Source organism: Podarcis melisellensis, assembly GCF_964234715.1.
Source record: "Podarcis melisellensis genome assembly, chromosome: 4".
NCBI classification, from domain to species: Eukaryota; Metazoa; Chordata; class Lepidosauria; order Squamata; family Lacertidae; genus Podarcis; species Podarcis melisellensis.
In genome coordinates, this window is record NC_138531.1 from 105,129,411 (window position 1) to 105,146,691 (window position 17,281).

Genomic DNA, 17,281 nt, shown 5'->3' on the forward strand with positions numbered 1-17,281 from the left:
CAAACCAGTGAAATGGCGCTGACCTAGAGGTTAAAGTAAGATTTGGGTTAAAGAGTGGGGGGGTTGCAGAAAGTATCCCCTATGTAGTCATATAGGTGTTTATTTGGGGTATCATGGGCCGTCTGGCATTTAGCCAGTTGGTCCTAGGTCTCAGCTGGCATGGAGTTCTTTGTTCAAGTTCAGGCCATCCTCCCTGTTGATAGCGATAGGAAGTGGTCAGTGAAACGGTGTCAAGTGTCTTTATTATTATTATTATTATTATTATTATTATTATTAATTTTTATTAACTGTCCAATCACATCAAATTAATTTATTATTTATACCGCGCCCATCTGGCTGGGCTTCCCCAGGCACATTGGGCGGCTTCCAACAAAATATTAAAATATCATAATGCATCAAACATTAAAAGCTTCCCTAAACAGGGCTGCCTTCAGATCTCTTCTAAAAATCTAGCTTTTAGAGACTTACGGGGTCTTCGCTTAGAGATCACATTCATCCGGTGCTATACCAGCTGCACTGGCTCCCGGTGGAGTACAGGATCAGGTTTAAGGTGCTGGTTTTAACCTTCAAAGCCCTATACGGCCTAGGGCCCTCGTACCTACGGGACCGCCTCTCCTGGTATGCCCCACAGAGGAACTTACGGTCTTCAAATAAAAACACCTTGAAGGTCCCAAGCCACAGAGAGGTTAGGCTGGCCTCAACTAGAGCCAGGGCTTTTTCGGCTGCGGCTCCAACCTGGTGGAACGCTCTGTCACAAGAGACCAGGGCCCTGCAGGACTTGACATCTTTCCGCAGGGCCTGCAAGACAGAGCTGTTCCACCTAGCCTTTGGTCAGGGCGCAGCCTGACTCCTTCCTTTGGCAATCTTTACAAAACTTTAGTTTATGGTTGCCATCAATTTTGATTTTAATTCATTTTTATAATGTTTTATAATGTTGTACTGTTTTAGTGTTGTTAGCTGCCCTGAGCCCGGCTTCGGCTGGGGAGGGCGGGATATAAATAAAATTTATTATTATTATTATTAAAGCCTCTGGGCGCTAGAGCCCGGGGCCCAATCTTTGGGAAAGGATTCCACTGGGTCTCTTATTCCTCAGCAATAAATATCACTTTCTTTTTCTCCACTGCTGCGTCTGTCAATTCTGGGACACAATTTGAGTGGGTCACTGGTACCTTAAAAATCCTTGCAACAAGGGGAATTATTTTACTTAGTAAGGCGTGGGGAGGGCTGCTGAGAGTGAGTTGTAGATTGTTGGGCAATGGGGAGTGTCTTTTTATGTCACCTGGACTGGTGTTGGGTGGGGATCTCTGTGGAGGTGTGAGGCTGGGGGGGGGGATATTGATCGTGTTAGCTGTATTGATGGCTTGGGGGGAGAGGAAAAGGAGGAGGGGGTCACCAGTCCATTGGGTTGAGGTGACTTCTGGTTGCTTCATTCTGCCTTCTGCCACATTGGCCTCCGCTCCACATTTCGTGTCATCGGCAAATGGGATGAGCACCCCCTCAGTTCCTTCATCCAAGTCATTCATAAAGACGTTGAACAACAACGGGCCCAGGACAGAACCCTGCAGCACCCCTCTTGTCACTTTTCCCCAGGATGATGAGGAACCATGGAGGAGGACTTTTTGGGTTCGGTTAGTCAAATCCACCTAACACTTTCCTCATTCAGCCCACATTTTAGAAGCATAATCGCAAAAATACTATGGGGGACTTCGTCAAAAGCCTTACTGAAATCAAGATGCACTATTTCCACAGCTGTTCCCTGGTCAACAAAGTTTGTAACTCCATCCAAAAAAAGGGGAGGAGAGATTTCTCTGGCTTGACTTGTTTTTGGGAAAGCCATGCTTTCATCTTGTATGTTTCTGTTGTGAAATCTTCAATTGGAGGGCACATAAATATTAAAAATGATAATAAATATGGATATTGACAAGCTGAAACATGTGCAAAGGAAGGCGATTTATGTATTTATTTAATTTATATACCACCCGACCCAGTGGTGCCAACTTGAATAAAATATTGGTGGGGGGCCAGGTAAGGCCCTCCTTGCACAATCAATCACATGATGCATAAAGGGCATTGGAATGGCAATGCCTATCAACTGGGGGGGACACTCAAATATAGTATTGGGGGCAAAAACTCCTTGGTCTCTAAGTGTTGACTCTTGTTCCCACATGTCTCAGGACAGTTACAACATAAAAACAACATAAAAACACAAAATACACATCAGTAACTCAACTCCCCACCACATGTTAAAAGGGCCTTAGGTGTCAATCAGCCAAAGGCGGGGTTAACAAGGTGCGTATTTGCCTGGCTCCTAAAGCTACAGAATGAAAGATTTCCCCGACCTTTGTATGAATTCTTTGATGGGAAGTGAGAGAGGAGTTACGAATGAATATCTTTCCACATTCCGCACACTGATAGGGTTTCTCCCCTGTATGAATTCTCTGATGAGACGTGAGAGATACGCTCTTCCTGAAGCTCTTTCCACATTCCACACACTGATAGGGTTTCTCTCCTCTATGAATTCTTTGATGGGAAGTGAGAGTGTCTCTCCTCTTGAAGCGCTTTCCACATTCCACACACTGGTAGGGTTTCTCTCCTGTATGAATTCTCTGATGAGACGTGAGAGATACGCTCTCCCTGAAGCTCTTTCCACATTCCAAACACTGATAGGGTTTCTCTCCTCTATGAATTCTCTGATGGGAAGTGAGATGGCCTCTCTTCCTGAAGGTCTTTCCACATTCCATGCACTGATAGGGTTTCTCCCCTGTATGACTTCTCTGATGGTAAGTGAGACTGGAGCTCTCCCTGAAGCTCTTTCCACATTCCATGCACTGATAGGGTTTCTCCCCTGTATGAATTCTCTGATGAGAGGTGAGAGATACCCTCTTCCTGAAGCTCTTTCCACATTCCCCACACTGATAGGGTTTCTCCCCTGTATGAATTCTTTGATGGGAAATGAGAGAGGAGCTCTGACTGAAGCGCTTTCCACATTCCCCACACTGATAAGGTTTCTCCCCTGTATGAATTCTCTGATGGTAAGTGAGATGGGAGCTGTGACTGAAGCTCTTTCCACATTCCCCACACTGATAGGGTTTCTCCCCTGTATGAATTCTCTGATGAGACGTGAGAGATACGCTCTCCCTGAAGCTCTTTCCACATTCCACACACTGATAGGGTTTCTCCCCTGTATGAATTCTCTGATGAGACGTGAGATGGGAGCTCTGACTGAAGCTCTTTCCACATTCCACACACTGATAGGGTTTCTCCCCTGTATGAATTCTTTGATGGTTAGTGAGAGTGTCTCTCCTCTTGAAGCGCTTTCCACATTCCCCACACTGATAGGGTTTCTCCCCTGTATGACTTCTCTGAGGGTGAGTGAGACTGGAGCTCTCCCTGAAGCTCTTTCCATATTCCACGCACTGATAGGGTTTCTCCCCTGTATGAATTCTCTGATGAGACGTGAGATGGGAGCTCTGACTGAAGCTCTTTCCACATTCCACACACTGATAGGGTTTCTCCCCTGTATGAATTCTTTGATGGTTAGTGAGAGTGTCTCTCCTCTTGAAGCGCTTTCCACATTCCCCACACTGATAGGGTTTCTCCCCTGTATGACTTCTCTGAGGGTGAGTGAGACTGGAGCTCTCCCTGAAGCTCTTTCCATATTCCACGCACTGATAGGGTTTCTCCCCTGTATGAATTCTCTGATGAGACGTGAGATGGGAGCTCTGACTGAAGCTCTTTCCACATTCCACACACTGATACGATTTCTCCCCTGTATGAATTCTTTGATGGGAAGTGAGAATGTCTCTCCTCTTGAAGCACTTTCCACATTCCACACACTGATAGGGTTTCTCCCCTGTATGAATTCTCTGATGAGACGTGAGATGGGAGCTCTGACTGAAGCTCTTTCCACATTCCACACACTGATACGATTTCTCCCCTGTATGAATTCTTTGATGGGAAGTGAGAATGTCTCTCCTCTTGAAGCACTTTCCACATTCCACACACTGATAGGGTTTCTCCCCTGTATGACCTCTCTTATGGTAAGTGAGATGGGAACTCTGACTGAAGCTCTTTCCACATTCCCCACACTGATAGGGTTTCTCCCCTGTATGACTTCTCTGATGGTAAGTGAGATGGGAGCTCTGACTGAAGCTCTTTCCACATTCCCCACACTGATAGGGTTTCTCCCCTGTATGTCTTCTCTGATGGTAACTGAGATGGGAGCTCTGACTGAAGCTCTTTCCACATTCCACGCACTGATAGGGTTTCTCCCCTGTATGAATTCTCTGATGAGACGTGAGAGATACGCTATGACTGAAGCTCTTTCCACATTCCACACACTGATAGGGTTTCTCCCCTGTATGAATTCTTTGATGGGAAGTGAGAGTGTTTCTCCTCTTGAAGCGCTTTCCACATTCCCCACACTGATAGGGTTTCTCCCCTGTATGAATTCTCTGATGGTAAGTGAGACTGGAGCTCTCCCTGAAGCTCTTCCCACATTCCATGCACTCATAGGGTTTCTTTCCTATGAGAATTCTTTGTTGGGGAGTGGAATGGGAGCTCTGTCTGCAGCTCTCTCCATACTCCAAATTTTTGTATGGCTTCTCCTCTCTGGGGATTTTTTCTTGTTCAGCCTTGTTCTCGATCTGCAATTCATCACAATCTGCAATGGAGACAAAAAGGGATTAGAGCCTCAGGAACAAATGAAGAAGAACTGAAGGGAGCTGCATGTGTGTGTTCATTACCTTTGTTGTTTTGTCATTAACCAACATATTTATTATTAGATTCTGATGGGTTGTTGAATGTTGCTTTCTTTGATATAATGTAGTGGTAAAATTGTGAAAGCCTTTTAGAAAAAAGTGCATTTCAGATGTTTGATGGCTCATAACACCACTTCTTTTGGAGTACAGTGGATGCTCAGGTTGCAGACATGATCCGTGTGGGAGACATGTTCACAATCCGCAGTGTTCACAAGTTGCGGCGTTGCATCTGCGCATGCGTGGGCCGTTATTTGGTGGTTCTGCGCATGTGCGAGCACTCAAACCTGGAAGTAAACCATTCCGGTACTTCCAGGTTCAGCTCAGTGCACAACACGAAAACACGCAACCTTAAGCGAATGTAACCCGAGTGTCAGGAAACTGCCATCGGAGCCAGAGGGAGAGGGAGGGCTCTGGAGGGATTCCGGAGAGCGTCCCAGGAGGGAGAGAGGCAGCCCATCTTCAGGGGAAGGAAATCAGTGTAGCACCAGTGGAGAAGGGGGGCAGATGGGGGAATCAGCGAGGTGGCTCCATGACTCCTCGCCGGAGACCAGCGGAGAGAGCACGGGTCCTCCGCTGCCCACACCCTCCCTGCGCAGAAGTATTCCGTGCAGGGAGAGTAGGCAGAGACTAGGCGTCAAGAAGCTTCTTTGCTTGAAGAAGTTCAAGAAACGCCCACTGACGGATTCTGCCAGTGATTGAGACAGCCACGGATGAGTGGCTGCCCGGACAGAAAGGGTTGACCCAGGTAACCTAGACAAGCGTGGCACCGATTTACGCACCAGCAACCTAGAACACCGAGGTATGACTGTAATACCATAATATTATATGGCAATGGAAATATAATTTAATCAAGAATGTAGTGCAACAAAGTTTGTTCAATTATCTGTATTCTATCAAAGGTTATAGACATATAACCAGAAAAGGGAAGCACAACTTGCTTAGGTTGACTTTTGTCAGTGTATTATGTGATTGCTATCAATTTGGTTGGTAGTTACCCAGAAAGAGATGTAAAATCGTACTATTAAGTGAACAAGGCTACAGGTATGAAGAAATTAGAAGATAGATTGGGGAAAACTTAACCAAAGCTGGTCTATATTTTTGAAGAGGTATAAGAGACTCAGTCACTCCAAAATCAGACTGGTAAAGGCAGGAAAAGGTGCACAACAGCAAGTGATGATCGAAGACTGGAGAGACTGTGCCTGCATGACAAAAGAAAATCATTACATTCCTCATTAAATTATTTTTCCATTGATATATAGTTTTATGCTAGTACTCCCAAAAAAGTGGTGTTGTGAGGTATCAAAGCCCTGAAATACACTTTCTCCAAAAGGTTTCCACAATTTTGGCCACTAGTGTAAGTTGTTCATTTTAAAGTTAATGTACTTTTTATATGGGGACAGATTGTTATGATTAATGTTTCTGGTTAATATAAGTGTTGGAAGCCACCCAGAGCAGCTGGGGCAACCCAGCCAGGTGGGCAGAGTAAAAATAATAAAATTATTATTATTATTATCAGTGCTACTACTACCTGAGATTCAATAAACCTGGCTCTTCTCTGGGATGGATTTTGTTTGGCCCAGTCATGGCATCCCCTCCATCTCCACTGTCAGTCGTCTCTCTGGTCAACCCAAGACTGACAGCACCAAAAACAAAAACAGCACCACTGAAGCTAAATAAAAAAAATTCCTTCCAGTAGCACCTTAGAGACCAACTGAGTTTGTTATTAGTATGAGCTTTTGTGTGCATGCACACTTCTTCAGATACCAACACTGAAGCTGACATTTGAGATGCCTGGGCAGTTCAGACCAGCCGAATCGTGGTATAAAAAGGCAGAACTGGAGGAAGATGGTTCACAGAAAAAACTGGAATTTGCTGTTCAATGTTTATTGTTGGGGTGCTAGGTTCCCAGGTGTTGGAGGGGGCGCTGCTGAGCTCTGTGGAAATGTATGAGGTTTGTCACATAGAGGTATTTTTTGAATTTCCAGGCAGATAGGATGATCCCACAGGGAGCCTTACCAAGAGAGGCCACGATCCCACGATTCTCCTCCATGACGTCCTTATGCAGAGCTCTCTGGTCAGGATCCAGCAACGCCCACTCCTCATCCGTGAAACAAACAGCGACATCTTCAAAGCACACTGGACCCTAAAAGAAAAGGGAAATGTCCTCTTCTGAGACAGCAGAAATATGATCTGCTACACAATGCTCTGTTCTTTCCTTCCTCTTAATTGCTGTGTTGTTTCAATAGGATTGCTTTCAATAGGATTGACACTTGGACACGCATTCTGGAAACGTATGTCTAGATGTTTGGTTCTGGCCTTCGACTGCCCAGATTCTGCCAACTTCAGACAGGGTTGATTGTCTTCCCAAACAGTGATGGGCAGGCAACAATCCCCATAGATCTCTTGCACCAGGCATCTATAGAACTCCAGTTCCCTGCACAATTCCGACAGTGCAATGAACTCAGCCTCAGTAGAGGACAGCGCAATGAGACTTTGCTTCCGGGACTTCCACCCAACTAGAGATTCCCCAAACTTTATTACCATCCCAGATACGGACTTCCTGTCATCCAGATTTGCCCTGTCGCTATCTGCCCACCAAGTAAGCGCCGTCTCACCTGCAGCTGACAGCTTGAGACTGAAGTCCTTGGTATCCTGCAGGTAACGCAGCACCCGCTTGATGCCATGTCAGGCATTTACACTGGGCTACACTTTAGCTTCCCTACTCAGCAGATTGGTAGCAAAAGCAATGTCCGGCCTGCTATATTGGGACAGATCCAACAGACTACCCAGAGCTGACTGGAAGAGCTCAGCGTTCTCGAAGTCAACACGTTCTGCTAGCCAACTGTCTTTCACATAGCTCGTCTCCATGGGTGCCCCAACCCCTGCACAATCAGACATTCTGAACTTCTCAAGCAACTGCTCAATCTTGCCTTTCTGACTGAGCAAGAAGCTTCCATCTTCAGTCCTGTCTATCTGAACACCTAAGTAGATCCTTACTGCACCCAGGTTCTTGAGCTGAAACCGTTTTCCAAGCTCTTTGGCAAACTTCTGCACCAGTTTGTTTGCCCCTGAGATGTGAATGATGTCATCAACAAAGATCAACACCATTTCCTGGGACTCTCCTGACCCTTTAAGGTACAGGCAGCTGTCAGCAAGACTCTTCCTGATACCTAGCTTCTCTAAGGCTTCATTCAGGTACAAGTTTCAATTTCTGGCCGATTGCTTTAAGCCATAAATGGACTTGTGAAACTTCCATACAGTATTCGGCTCATTGCCCTCAAACGCTGGAGGAGGAAGCATGTACAGATCCTCCTGGAGGTCTGAGTTCAAATAGGCCACATCCTGCTTTCAACCCTACCAAGAGATTTGCATGTTGTCTGCAGAAACTATGGTTCTGGTTCTCCAAAGACTGGATGAAATCCTCACCAGAATAGTTAACATTGAGAAACAATTGGATACTAGTTCCTCCCCTTTAAATGCCCAAGGGCTTAAAAGGATGATAAGAAATGACTCTGTTAACAACTCACCAACTCAAACTATGGATGAAGTGAGGTCCTGTCAAGTCTTGCAAACGAACCAGATAATGCTTGAGATTCACCGATACACTCATAGGTGGATGAACCGCAGACAAATTACTATGTCCTTGTCTCAGCTCCTGAATTACCATTACCGAAATGTAGATCTAGAAAATTTCCACTTCCTGCCTACCTTGAGAAACACCATGCACCTATTTATGACCTTTAGGTCATCAACCCTCCCATCTCGACTCATGGAGATAAAGGATACCCTATGGTGGTTCCATTCTCTCCGCCCAGTGAGGGTATTTAAGGACGAAACTAGGAGGCAATTGGTCCCTTGCATAGAGTCAAAGCTAATGTGGATAAAGGAAACCAAGCTCAACACTAGAAATACTAATTGCCCGAAGGAAGAAAAGAACTCTGTAAGCCTAGAATTACAAGACCTGAAGAAGAGGCTAATGAGTATAAAGACTGAGATTTCTACCCAAAATATAAGGACAGTAGAGCCTAGAGCGCAATATTTAAAGACGTCCAACAGCTCTTTATCCCATCGAAAGACATCAGTGCAACTCCCTGTTCCCTTTTCAAACGACACCAAATTAGATGAGGAATTTGGCGCCTCCGACATTTCTATGGCAACAACACATAAAGAACTCTATGTTGCTGACAATCTGGAGATATCCAGCACCAAATCTACATCTGGACCTTTGCCTAATGTTCCAAAAACTTACCAGAATGATCAGCCTTCTCTACTGTACTCCTGGCGAGACAGGATGGACAGATCTTCCGAATTCGAATCTGGCTCTTTGTTGGCCAGTGATCCACATTTTATAACACATACCTCATTAATACTTCCACAGCCACAGATAGAACCAACAATCCTCCAATTAACCCAGGAGGGAGAGGGGGATTGACAGTTAATGAAACACCATGGGACTGTCCCCCCCCCCCCCCGCTTGGGGTGCGGTTGGTTGGGTTTTATCTTCTAGGGATACTTACCCTATCAGACCTCCACCTCTTTCCCATACCACTTTGACCCATGAGTCCTGGCCCAAGGATGACTTGTTATTGAGGGGATGTTACCCATCTATTGGGGAGGCTAGTATGGGATCTGGGATTTCCACAATTGAAGGGCTAGGGAGGAATGGCGGTGGGGCTAGATATCTCTATCGGCGAAGGGTTTCAAGATGCAGTGATCCTCGAACCCCTTCCAATCTACGCACCATCCCAAGGGATGAGGGTAGGAAGAGCAAGGATTACACACCTCCGTCATTGGTGCTGTGCAATGCCAGGTCCATAGGCAACAAAACCGCCACCATGCGTGACTTTTTTGTCTTGCAGGGGATTGACCTGGCTTGCGTGATGGAGACCTGGGTACAGGAAGGCGAAGTAGTCTCCCTACATGAGATAACACCCCCAGGTTTCTCTGTCCTCCATCAATCGCGGACTGTGGGTCGGGGGGGAGGAGTAGCGTTGTTATTCCGGGAGGATTGCTCTTTCAGAGCTCTGCCATCACCGGCGATCTCCAGCATTGTATGTGTTGGTCTCGTGTGGGGCACCAAGGAGAGCTTGGCTGTCTGGCTGGTGTACCGACCACCCAGCACACCTGCAGCCACCCTGTCAGACCTGCTGGAGGTGGTGGCGGGCTGGGCCTTGGAGTTCCCAAACCTACTGGTTTTGGGAGACTTCAACGTCCATGCCGATGCCGCTCCCTCCTCACAGGCTCTGGACCTAGTGACTTCCATGGCAACACTAGGGCTCTCCCAGGTTGTTTTGGGCCCCACTCATCAAGCAGGCCACATGTTGGATCTGATATTTGGGGCTGGCATAGATGTGATCATGCTCCCTGCTGTGGAAGTGCCATGGTCTGATCACTACGCTCTGAAAGCCAAGATAGACTTCCCGCTCCTCCCCAGCTCGGATGGCGAACCCATTTGGGCTCGTCCACGAAAACTGATGGATCCTGATAGATTCCGACAAGCCTTGCGGAACCCTGCTCCTCCTGGCGACTCATTAATGACCTTGTTGAGGACTGGAATAACCGGCTCTTGGCAGCCATTGATGAGATCGCGCCTAAGCGCCCTCTGCGACCCTGTTGAAACCGGGCCCCTTGGTTTACTGAGGAGCTCCGGAAAATGAAGCGGGATCTCAGACGGCTATAGCGAGTATGGCGACGGACTCGTGACGGAGCCTCAAGAACATCTCTCTCTCTTTTCCCCCCTCTTTCTTTCTTTTCCTTCTCCTCCTGCGATGAGGCTACATTTTAATATTTTAATGTTCCATTATTTTAATGTTGTATTTTATTTTTGTTTTTAAGTTGTAATCATTCATCTTGTTTTTATTATTGCTTGTAAGCCGCTCTGAGCCCGGCCTTGGCTGGGGAGGGCGGGGTATAAATAAAAAATTATTATTATTATTATCCACATCAACGTGATGCACCGGAAAACCTCTGTGCAGCAATGGCTAAGAGCATGTGCAGAGTTTCACTTCTGGAAGTGGGAGCATATACCTCAGTATAATGCAGCCCCTTTTGCTGCGTGAACCCTCTGGCTACTGGCCTAGCCTCTTGCTGTGGGTTTAAGACGGTAAACCCAGCGGCTGCTCACGGCCTGTTTGCCCACTGGCAACGTTGTGAGGGAGAACACACCTAGAGACTCCATTGAGCTCATCTCCTTCTGCATTGCCTCATGCCATTTCCTGGCTTCTTCCTGAGGCAGTTTCTGAACATCCTCAAAACTCTCGGGTTCACACTGTGCCATGCCAACCCACACACTTGTGACTGCAAACCTGTCAGGAGGTTTACCTTTCGTTGTGCAAGCTGAACGTCTCAACCCAGTTTCAGGTACCCCCTCAGACCCACTAGGACCAGCTAGAATATCCTTGGCCTCCGAGAGCTCCCCCTCTGACTTACTGTGCCGTTTAGACTTCTCAGCTGAACCCGTGGGTGAGGAAGGAGCACTTCTCTGTTCAAACTTCACAGCTTTAGGAGAAATTCTTCCCTTTTCCTGTTCTGGGTCAGGACTCTGTGCCTCAGCAGCAGGTTCAACCTCTGCCTCTTCCTCATCAGCAGAGTCTTGCAGACTCTCTGAAAGAACATCAGGGTTCCCATGTATGTGTGTCTGTCAGGGAACTGACATCGGAGCCAGAGGTGGAGGCCAGGCTCTCAAGCGATGCTGGAGAGGGGCCCAGCAGGGAGGGAGGGAGCTCATCGGCTGGGGAAGGAAATCAGCGCAACACCAGTAGAGAAGGGGGGCAAATGGGGGATTTGGAGAGGAGGCTCCAAGACTCTTTGCCAGAAACCAGTGGGGAGAGCACTGGCACTCCGCTGCCCACTCCCTCCCTGCGCAGAAGACTTCCGCGCAGGGAGAGTAGGAGGAGACTTGGCGTCAAACAACTTCTTTGCTGGAAGAGGTTCAAAAAACGCCCACTGACGGATTCTGCTAGCGACTGAACAGCCACGGAGTGAAGGGCTGTCAGCCAGGACAGGTTTAACCAGGCAACCTAGCCAGGAGTGGCGGTAACTTACGCACAAGCAACCCCTTATAACCATTAGTGTCCATCCATTCTACTCACAAAACTCAGCACTGCTGCTGAGCAGAATCCTGGACTGATTGCCTGTTGGATAGGCAAATCTCCACCCCTTGGTCCCTGGCTCATACCCACAGAAAATCATCTTTTGGGAGCTTGGGCCACCCTTTCTGTGCTTGGCCTTTGGCACAAGGACCCAGGCCTCGCAGCCTGAGTACAGCTGGGTTAAAGTGGTTCTGTTATGTCTTCTGTCAAGGTCATGCTGACTATAAGAAGAGGCCAGAAGGAGCCTGGGTCTCTCTCTCTCTCTCTCTCTCTCTCTCTCTCTCTCTTCCTTCTGGTGTTCTGTACATAGTATGCTGAGTGTTGAGGTTTAAACTTATTATAAGTTGTGGGAAATTTCAGTTAAGTTTGCTGCAACTGGATTTCTTATGGACAGAGCCAATCCTGAATGTTTTGGATTTGGGACCATTATGCTCATTTGTCTTCAGTAGCAGTAAAGCTCTGCTGGGTGAAATACAGTTGCCTCTGGACTATTTTGGGGAATCCTGCAAGGTCTTTACGTTTTCACTCTGCTAACTATACATTGTAGTTCTGCCTGGATCAATACTGAGTAGAATTCCGTGACAGGGTCTTCCTCCATGAAATCAGCTGCCAAAAGAGAAGGCCCCTAGCTCCCCATAGCTTTCCAAGTCCCCTCCTCTCTGGGGTTTCTGGCAAGTGATCCAACAGTGCGCCAGTGTGCAGCCTGCCTTTGCTCCTCCATTGTAGGAAGTCTCTGGGCTCTGAGAGACAAGCAGGGAGGTGGCTTCTGGCAGAAGGAGAGGGAGCCCCCGGTGGCTCCTCCTTCTCCTGACTCACCTCTGCCTCCCGACCTTCCTCCTCCCACTCGTCTCCTTCCTCTTCTGCCTCCGATTCTGGACTGCATTCTGCCTCAGAGTCTCCTAGCTCACTAAGCCCTGTTTCCCCTTCAGCCTCTGACACCTCCTCTTCCCAGGCTTCTCCCTCTTCTCCCTCTGACAGCTCATCCTTCCTCCACCTCCACTCCTTGGGCTGAGACATCTTCCCTTCCTGGTTCCCCGGCTGCTTCCTCCCACCATTCCTCTGTGCCCAACCAGTCGATGACATTGCTCCATCCCTCAGCCTCTGTCCCCACAAGGCAGCTTCCTCTGACCTGATCTGGTTCCACAGCCGCTGCTTCCCTTCTGCCCCCATGAAAAGGCGGATCAGGAGGTCTTGCCGCCATCATTCTGTCTCCTGCAAGAGAAAACAGGTTAGCAGGATGCCAGGAGTGCCCGCGTCTCTCACAGGTGAAGCAGGGCATCTCTAACTACAGATGGGCCTTTCAGAAAGCCTTTCCTGCTGAGTGCATTTGGACGTTTGTGCCCATTTCATATGTTAGTCATGCAGAAATACATCTCTCCTCCTCTAGACCCTTCCTCCCAACTCCCCCCCCAAAAAAACTTGATGAAAAGAACCCAGAGATTATATGGGAAACCAACAGAATGAGACCAAATGGAGAAAAACCGCCTTCCTCCTTACCCAGTGGCCTCTCTCTGGTGTCCAACGGAGGCCTCTCTGCCTCACAGGAATCCAGATTCATTTCCTCAAAACGATCCTTTTCCTGAAAGAGCAACAAGGATTCAAAACAGAAAATGAATGACAAGAAATAGCAGAAAGATAATGGAAAACTAAAAAACTTTAATGGTGTGAGATCTCATTCCATGGATGCCTTCCCAGAAAAAGGATGGGCCATCAGCAGAGCATTATGGGATGTTCTCCATCCTCTTTGGAGCCCCTAATAATAATAATAATAATAATAATTTTTTATTTGTACCCCACCCTCCCTGGCCGGAGCCAATCTTTCGGCAGCTAACATCATAAATCTAGCACAGTATACAAAGAACATAAGAACAGGCAATTGATTAATTAAAATACTTCTTAAAATTAGTTCAAAACAAATTAAAATCTGGACAGACGGCAGTCCACTGGTATAATAATAATAATAATAATAATAATAATAATAATAATAATAATTTATTATTTATACCCCACCCATCTGGCTGGGTTTCCCCAGCCACTCTGGGCGGCTTCCAAAAGAATATTAAAATACTGTGATACATCAAACATTAAAAACTTCCCTAAACAGGGCTGCCTTCAGATGTCTTCTAAAAGTCTAGTAGTTGTTGTTCTCTTTGACATCTGGTGGGAGGGCGTTCCACAGGGCAGGCGCCACTACCAAGAAGGCCCTCTGCCTGGTTCCCTGTAACTTGGCTTCTCGCAGTGAGGGAACCACCAGAATGCCCTCGGAGCTGGACCTCAGTGTCTGGGTAGAATGATGGGGGTGGAGACGCTCCTTCAGGTCTACTGGACCGAGGCCATTTAGGGCTTTAAAGGTCAGCACCAACACTTTGAATTGTGCTTGGAAACGTACTGGGAGCCAATGTAGGTCTTTCAAGACCGGTGTTATATGGTCTCGGCGGCCGCTCCCATTCACCAGTCTGGCTGCTGCGTTCTGGATTAGTTGTAGTTTCTGGGTCACCTTCAAAGGTAGCCCCACGTAGAGTGCATTGCAGTAGTCCAAGTGGGAGATAACCAGAGCATGCACCACTCTGGCGAGACAGTCCGCGGGGAGGTAGGGTCTCATCCTGCATACCAGATGGAGCTGGTAAACAGCTGCCCTGGACACAGAATTGACCTGTGCCTCCATGGACAGCTGAGAGTCCAAAATGACTCCCAGGCTGCGCAACCTGGTACTTCAGGGGCACAGTTACCCCCTTCAGGACCAGGGAGTCCTCCACATTCACACGCCTCAGGTCCCCCCAAAACAGTACTTCTGTCTTGTCAGGATTCAATCTCAATCTGTTAGCCATCATCCATCCACCAACCAACTGCCTCCAGACACTCACACAGGACCGTCACCGCCTTCACTGGTTCTGATTTGAAAGAGAGGTAGAGCTGGGTATCATCCGCATATTGATCAACACCCAGCCCAAACCCCCTGATTATCTCTCCCAGCAGCTGCATGTAGATGTTGAAAAGCATTGGGGAGAGGACAGAACCCTGAGGCACCCCACAAGTGAGAGCCCAGGGGTCTGAACACTCATCTCCCACCACTACTTTCTGAACACGGCCCAGGAGGAAGGACCGGAACCACTGTATGACAGTGCCCCCAGCTCCCAGCCCCTCAAGATGGTCCAAAAGGATGTTATGGTCGATGGTATCAAACGCCACTGAGAGATCCAGCAGAACTAGGAAACAGCTCTCACCCTTGTCCCGCCGGAGATCATCAACCAGTGCGACCAAGGCAGTTTCAGTCCCATGATGAAGCCTGAATCCCGACTGGAAGGGATCCAAATGGTCCGCTTCTTCCAGGCGTGCCTGGAGTTGTTCAGCAATCACTCGCTCAATCACCTCGCCCAAGAATGGAAGGTTTGAGACTGGGCGATTGTTGGCCATCATGGCCGCATCTAAAGATGGTTTTTTAAAAAGCAGTTTAATAACCGCCTCTTTCAGCGGGTCTGGAAAGCTCCCTCACTGAGGGAAGCATTCACCACCCCATGAAGCCCATCGCCCAGCCCTTCCAGGCTAGCTTTTATAAGCCAGGATGGGCAAGGATCAAGGAGACAGGTGGTTCGTTTCACTCGTCCAAGCAGCCTGTCCACATCCTCGGAGGTAACAGATTGGAATTGATCCTACGCAATTTGACTAGACAGGACTCTAGCACTCTCCCGCCCCGGCCCTGATCCCACGGTGGCGTCTACCTCTTCCTGAATCTGAGCGACTTTATCTGCAAAAAACTTTGCAAAATCATTGCAGGAGATCATGTGGCCGGTACTGGGCCTCGATGTAGCAGGTGGTTCTACTAAAAGTCTCCTGCTGCTGTTTTCCGCAGATGCAATAGAGGCGGTGAAGAAAGTCTTCGCCATCGCTGCTGCCACTTGGTAGGCTCGACATTGAGCTCTAACCTGTGTCTGGTCAGCTTTAGAATAGGTCATCCGCCACCGGCACTCTAGCCGTCTCAACGATTGTTTCATTGCCCTCAGATCCGTGGAAAACCATGGGGCTCTCCGGGCTCCATGCAATCGGAGAGGGCGCTTCGGAGCCAAACAGTCAATAGCCCTGGTTAACTGCACATTCCAGCGGGCCACCAGGGAATCAGCTGAAAGGCCATCAACATGGGATAAAGCATCCCCTACCACTCTCTGGAAACCATTTGGATCCATTAAGTGGCGGGGGCGGACCATCTGAATCGGTCCCACCTCCCTGCAGAGGGGATGGGTCACAGAGAAGTCCAGTTGCACCAGGAAGTGATCTGACCATGGCACTTCTTTCGTTTCGCTTTTACTTAGTGTCAGGTCACCAACATCCATAGAGGTAAACACCAGGTCCAAGGCATGTCCGCAGCTATGGGTTGGGCCAGACTTATTCAGGGACAGCCCCATGGAGGCCATGCTTTCCATGAAGTCCCGAGTGGCCCCTTGTAAGGTCGTGTCGGCATGAATATTAAAATCTCCTAGGACAACCAAACTAGGTATCTCCAGGAGAACATCCGCCACGACCTGAAGCAGCTCGGGCAGGGAATCCTTGGTGCAGCGGGGAGGTCGGTACACCAAAAGGAATCCTGTACTCTATTGCCCAACTTCCAGAACACTGGCAGTCATCTTTGAACCACTGCCAGAACCACTGGCCGTCATCTTTGAGAATTCCTGGAGAACAGGCGAAGTCCCGGCAGACTGGAGGAGGGCAAACGTTGTCCCTATTTTCAAAAAGGGGGAAAGAGAGGACCCAAATAATTACCGCCCAGTCAGTCTGACATTAATACCAGAGATTCTGGAGCAGGTCATTAAGCAAACAGTCTGTGAGCACCTAGAAAGGAATACTGTGATCACCAATAGTCAGCATGGATTTCTGAAAAATAAGTCATGTCCGACTAACCTTATCTCGTTTTTTGACAGAATTACAAGCCTGGTAGATGAAGGGAACGCAGTGGATGTAGCCTACCTTGATTTCAGCAAGGCATTTGACAAGGTGCCCCATGATATTCTTGTAAAGAAGCTGGTAAAATGCGGTCTTGACTATGCTACCACTCAGTGGATTTGTAACTGGCTGACTGACCGAACCCAAAGGGTGCTCATCAATGGTTCCTCTTCATCCTGGAGAAGAGTGACTAGTGGGGTGCCACAGGGTTCTGTCTTGGGCCCGGTCTTATTCAACATCTTTATCAACGACTTGGATGATGGACTCAAGGGCATCCTGATCAAATTTGTATGACACCAAACTGGGAGGGGTGGCTAACACCCCAGACGACAGGATCACACTTTTTCACTGCCATTGAGACTTGTATGAAACAATTGTTGTGTACTGGTATGTTATGTACCTTTATACTATATCACTGCATATTTGAAACTACATTATTTCTGTATTTAAACGTTGTGTTTAAATCTACTATTATTTTAAAACTGTCGCACTTAT

The 17,281-nt window shown here is 47.8% G+C and overlaps 1 protein-coding gene across 1 annotated transcript; it reads right to left on the reverse strand.

Moving 5' to 3' along the window:
- Nucleotides 1-2,261: 2,261 nt before the first annotated feature.
- Nucleotides 2,262-14,040, reverse strand: LOC309368847 (uncharacterized protein; the record flags this gene model as incomplete). The annotated part of the gene is made up of 5 exons (XM_081909155.1): nt 13,349-14,040; nt 12,981-13,063; nt 6,777-6,903; nt 3,709-4,663; nt 2,262-2,436 (listed from the first exon to the last, which is right to left on the reverse strand). Exons 1-5 carry the CDS (start codon nt 13,407-13,409, stop codon nt 2,262-2,264), a joined length of 1,401 nt encoding a protein of 466 aa, XP_081765281.1. The 5' UTR covers nt 13,410-14,040.
- Nucleotides 14,041-17,281: the final 3,241 nt, after the last annotated feature.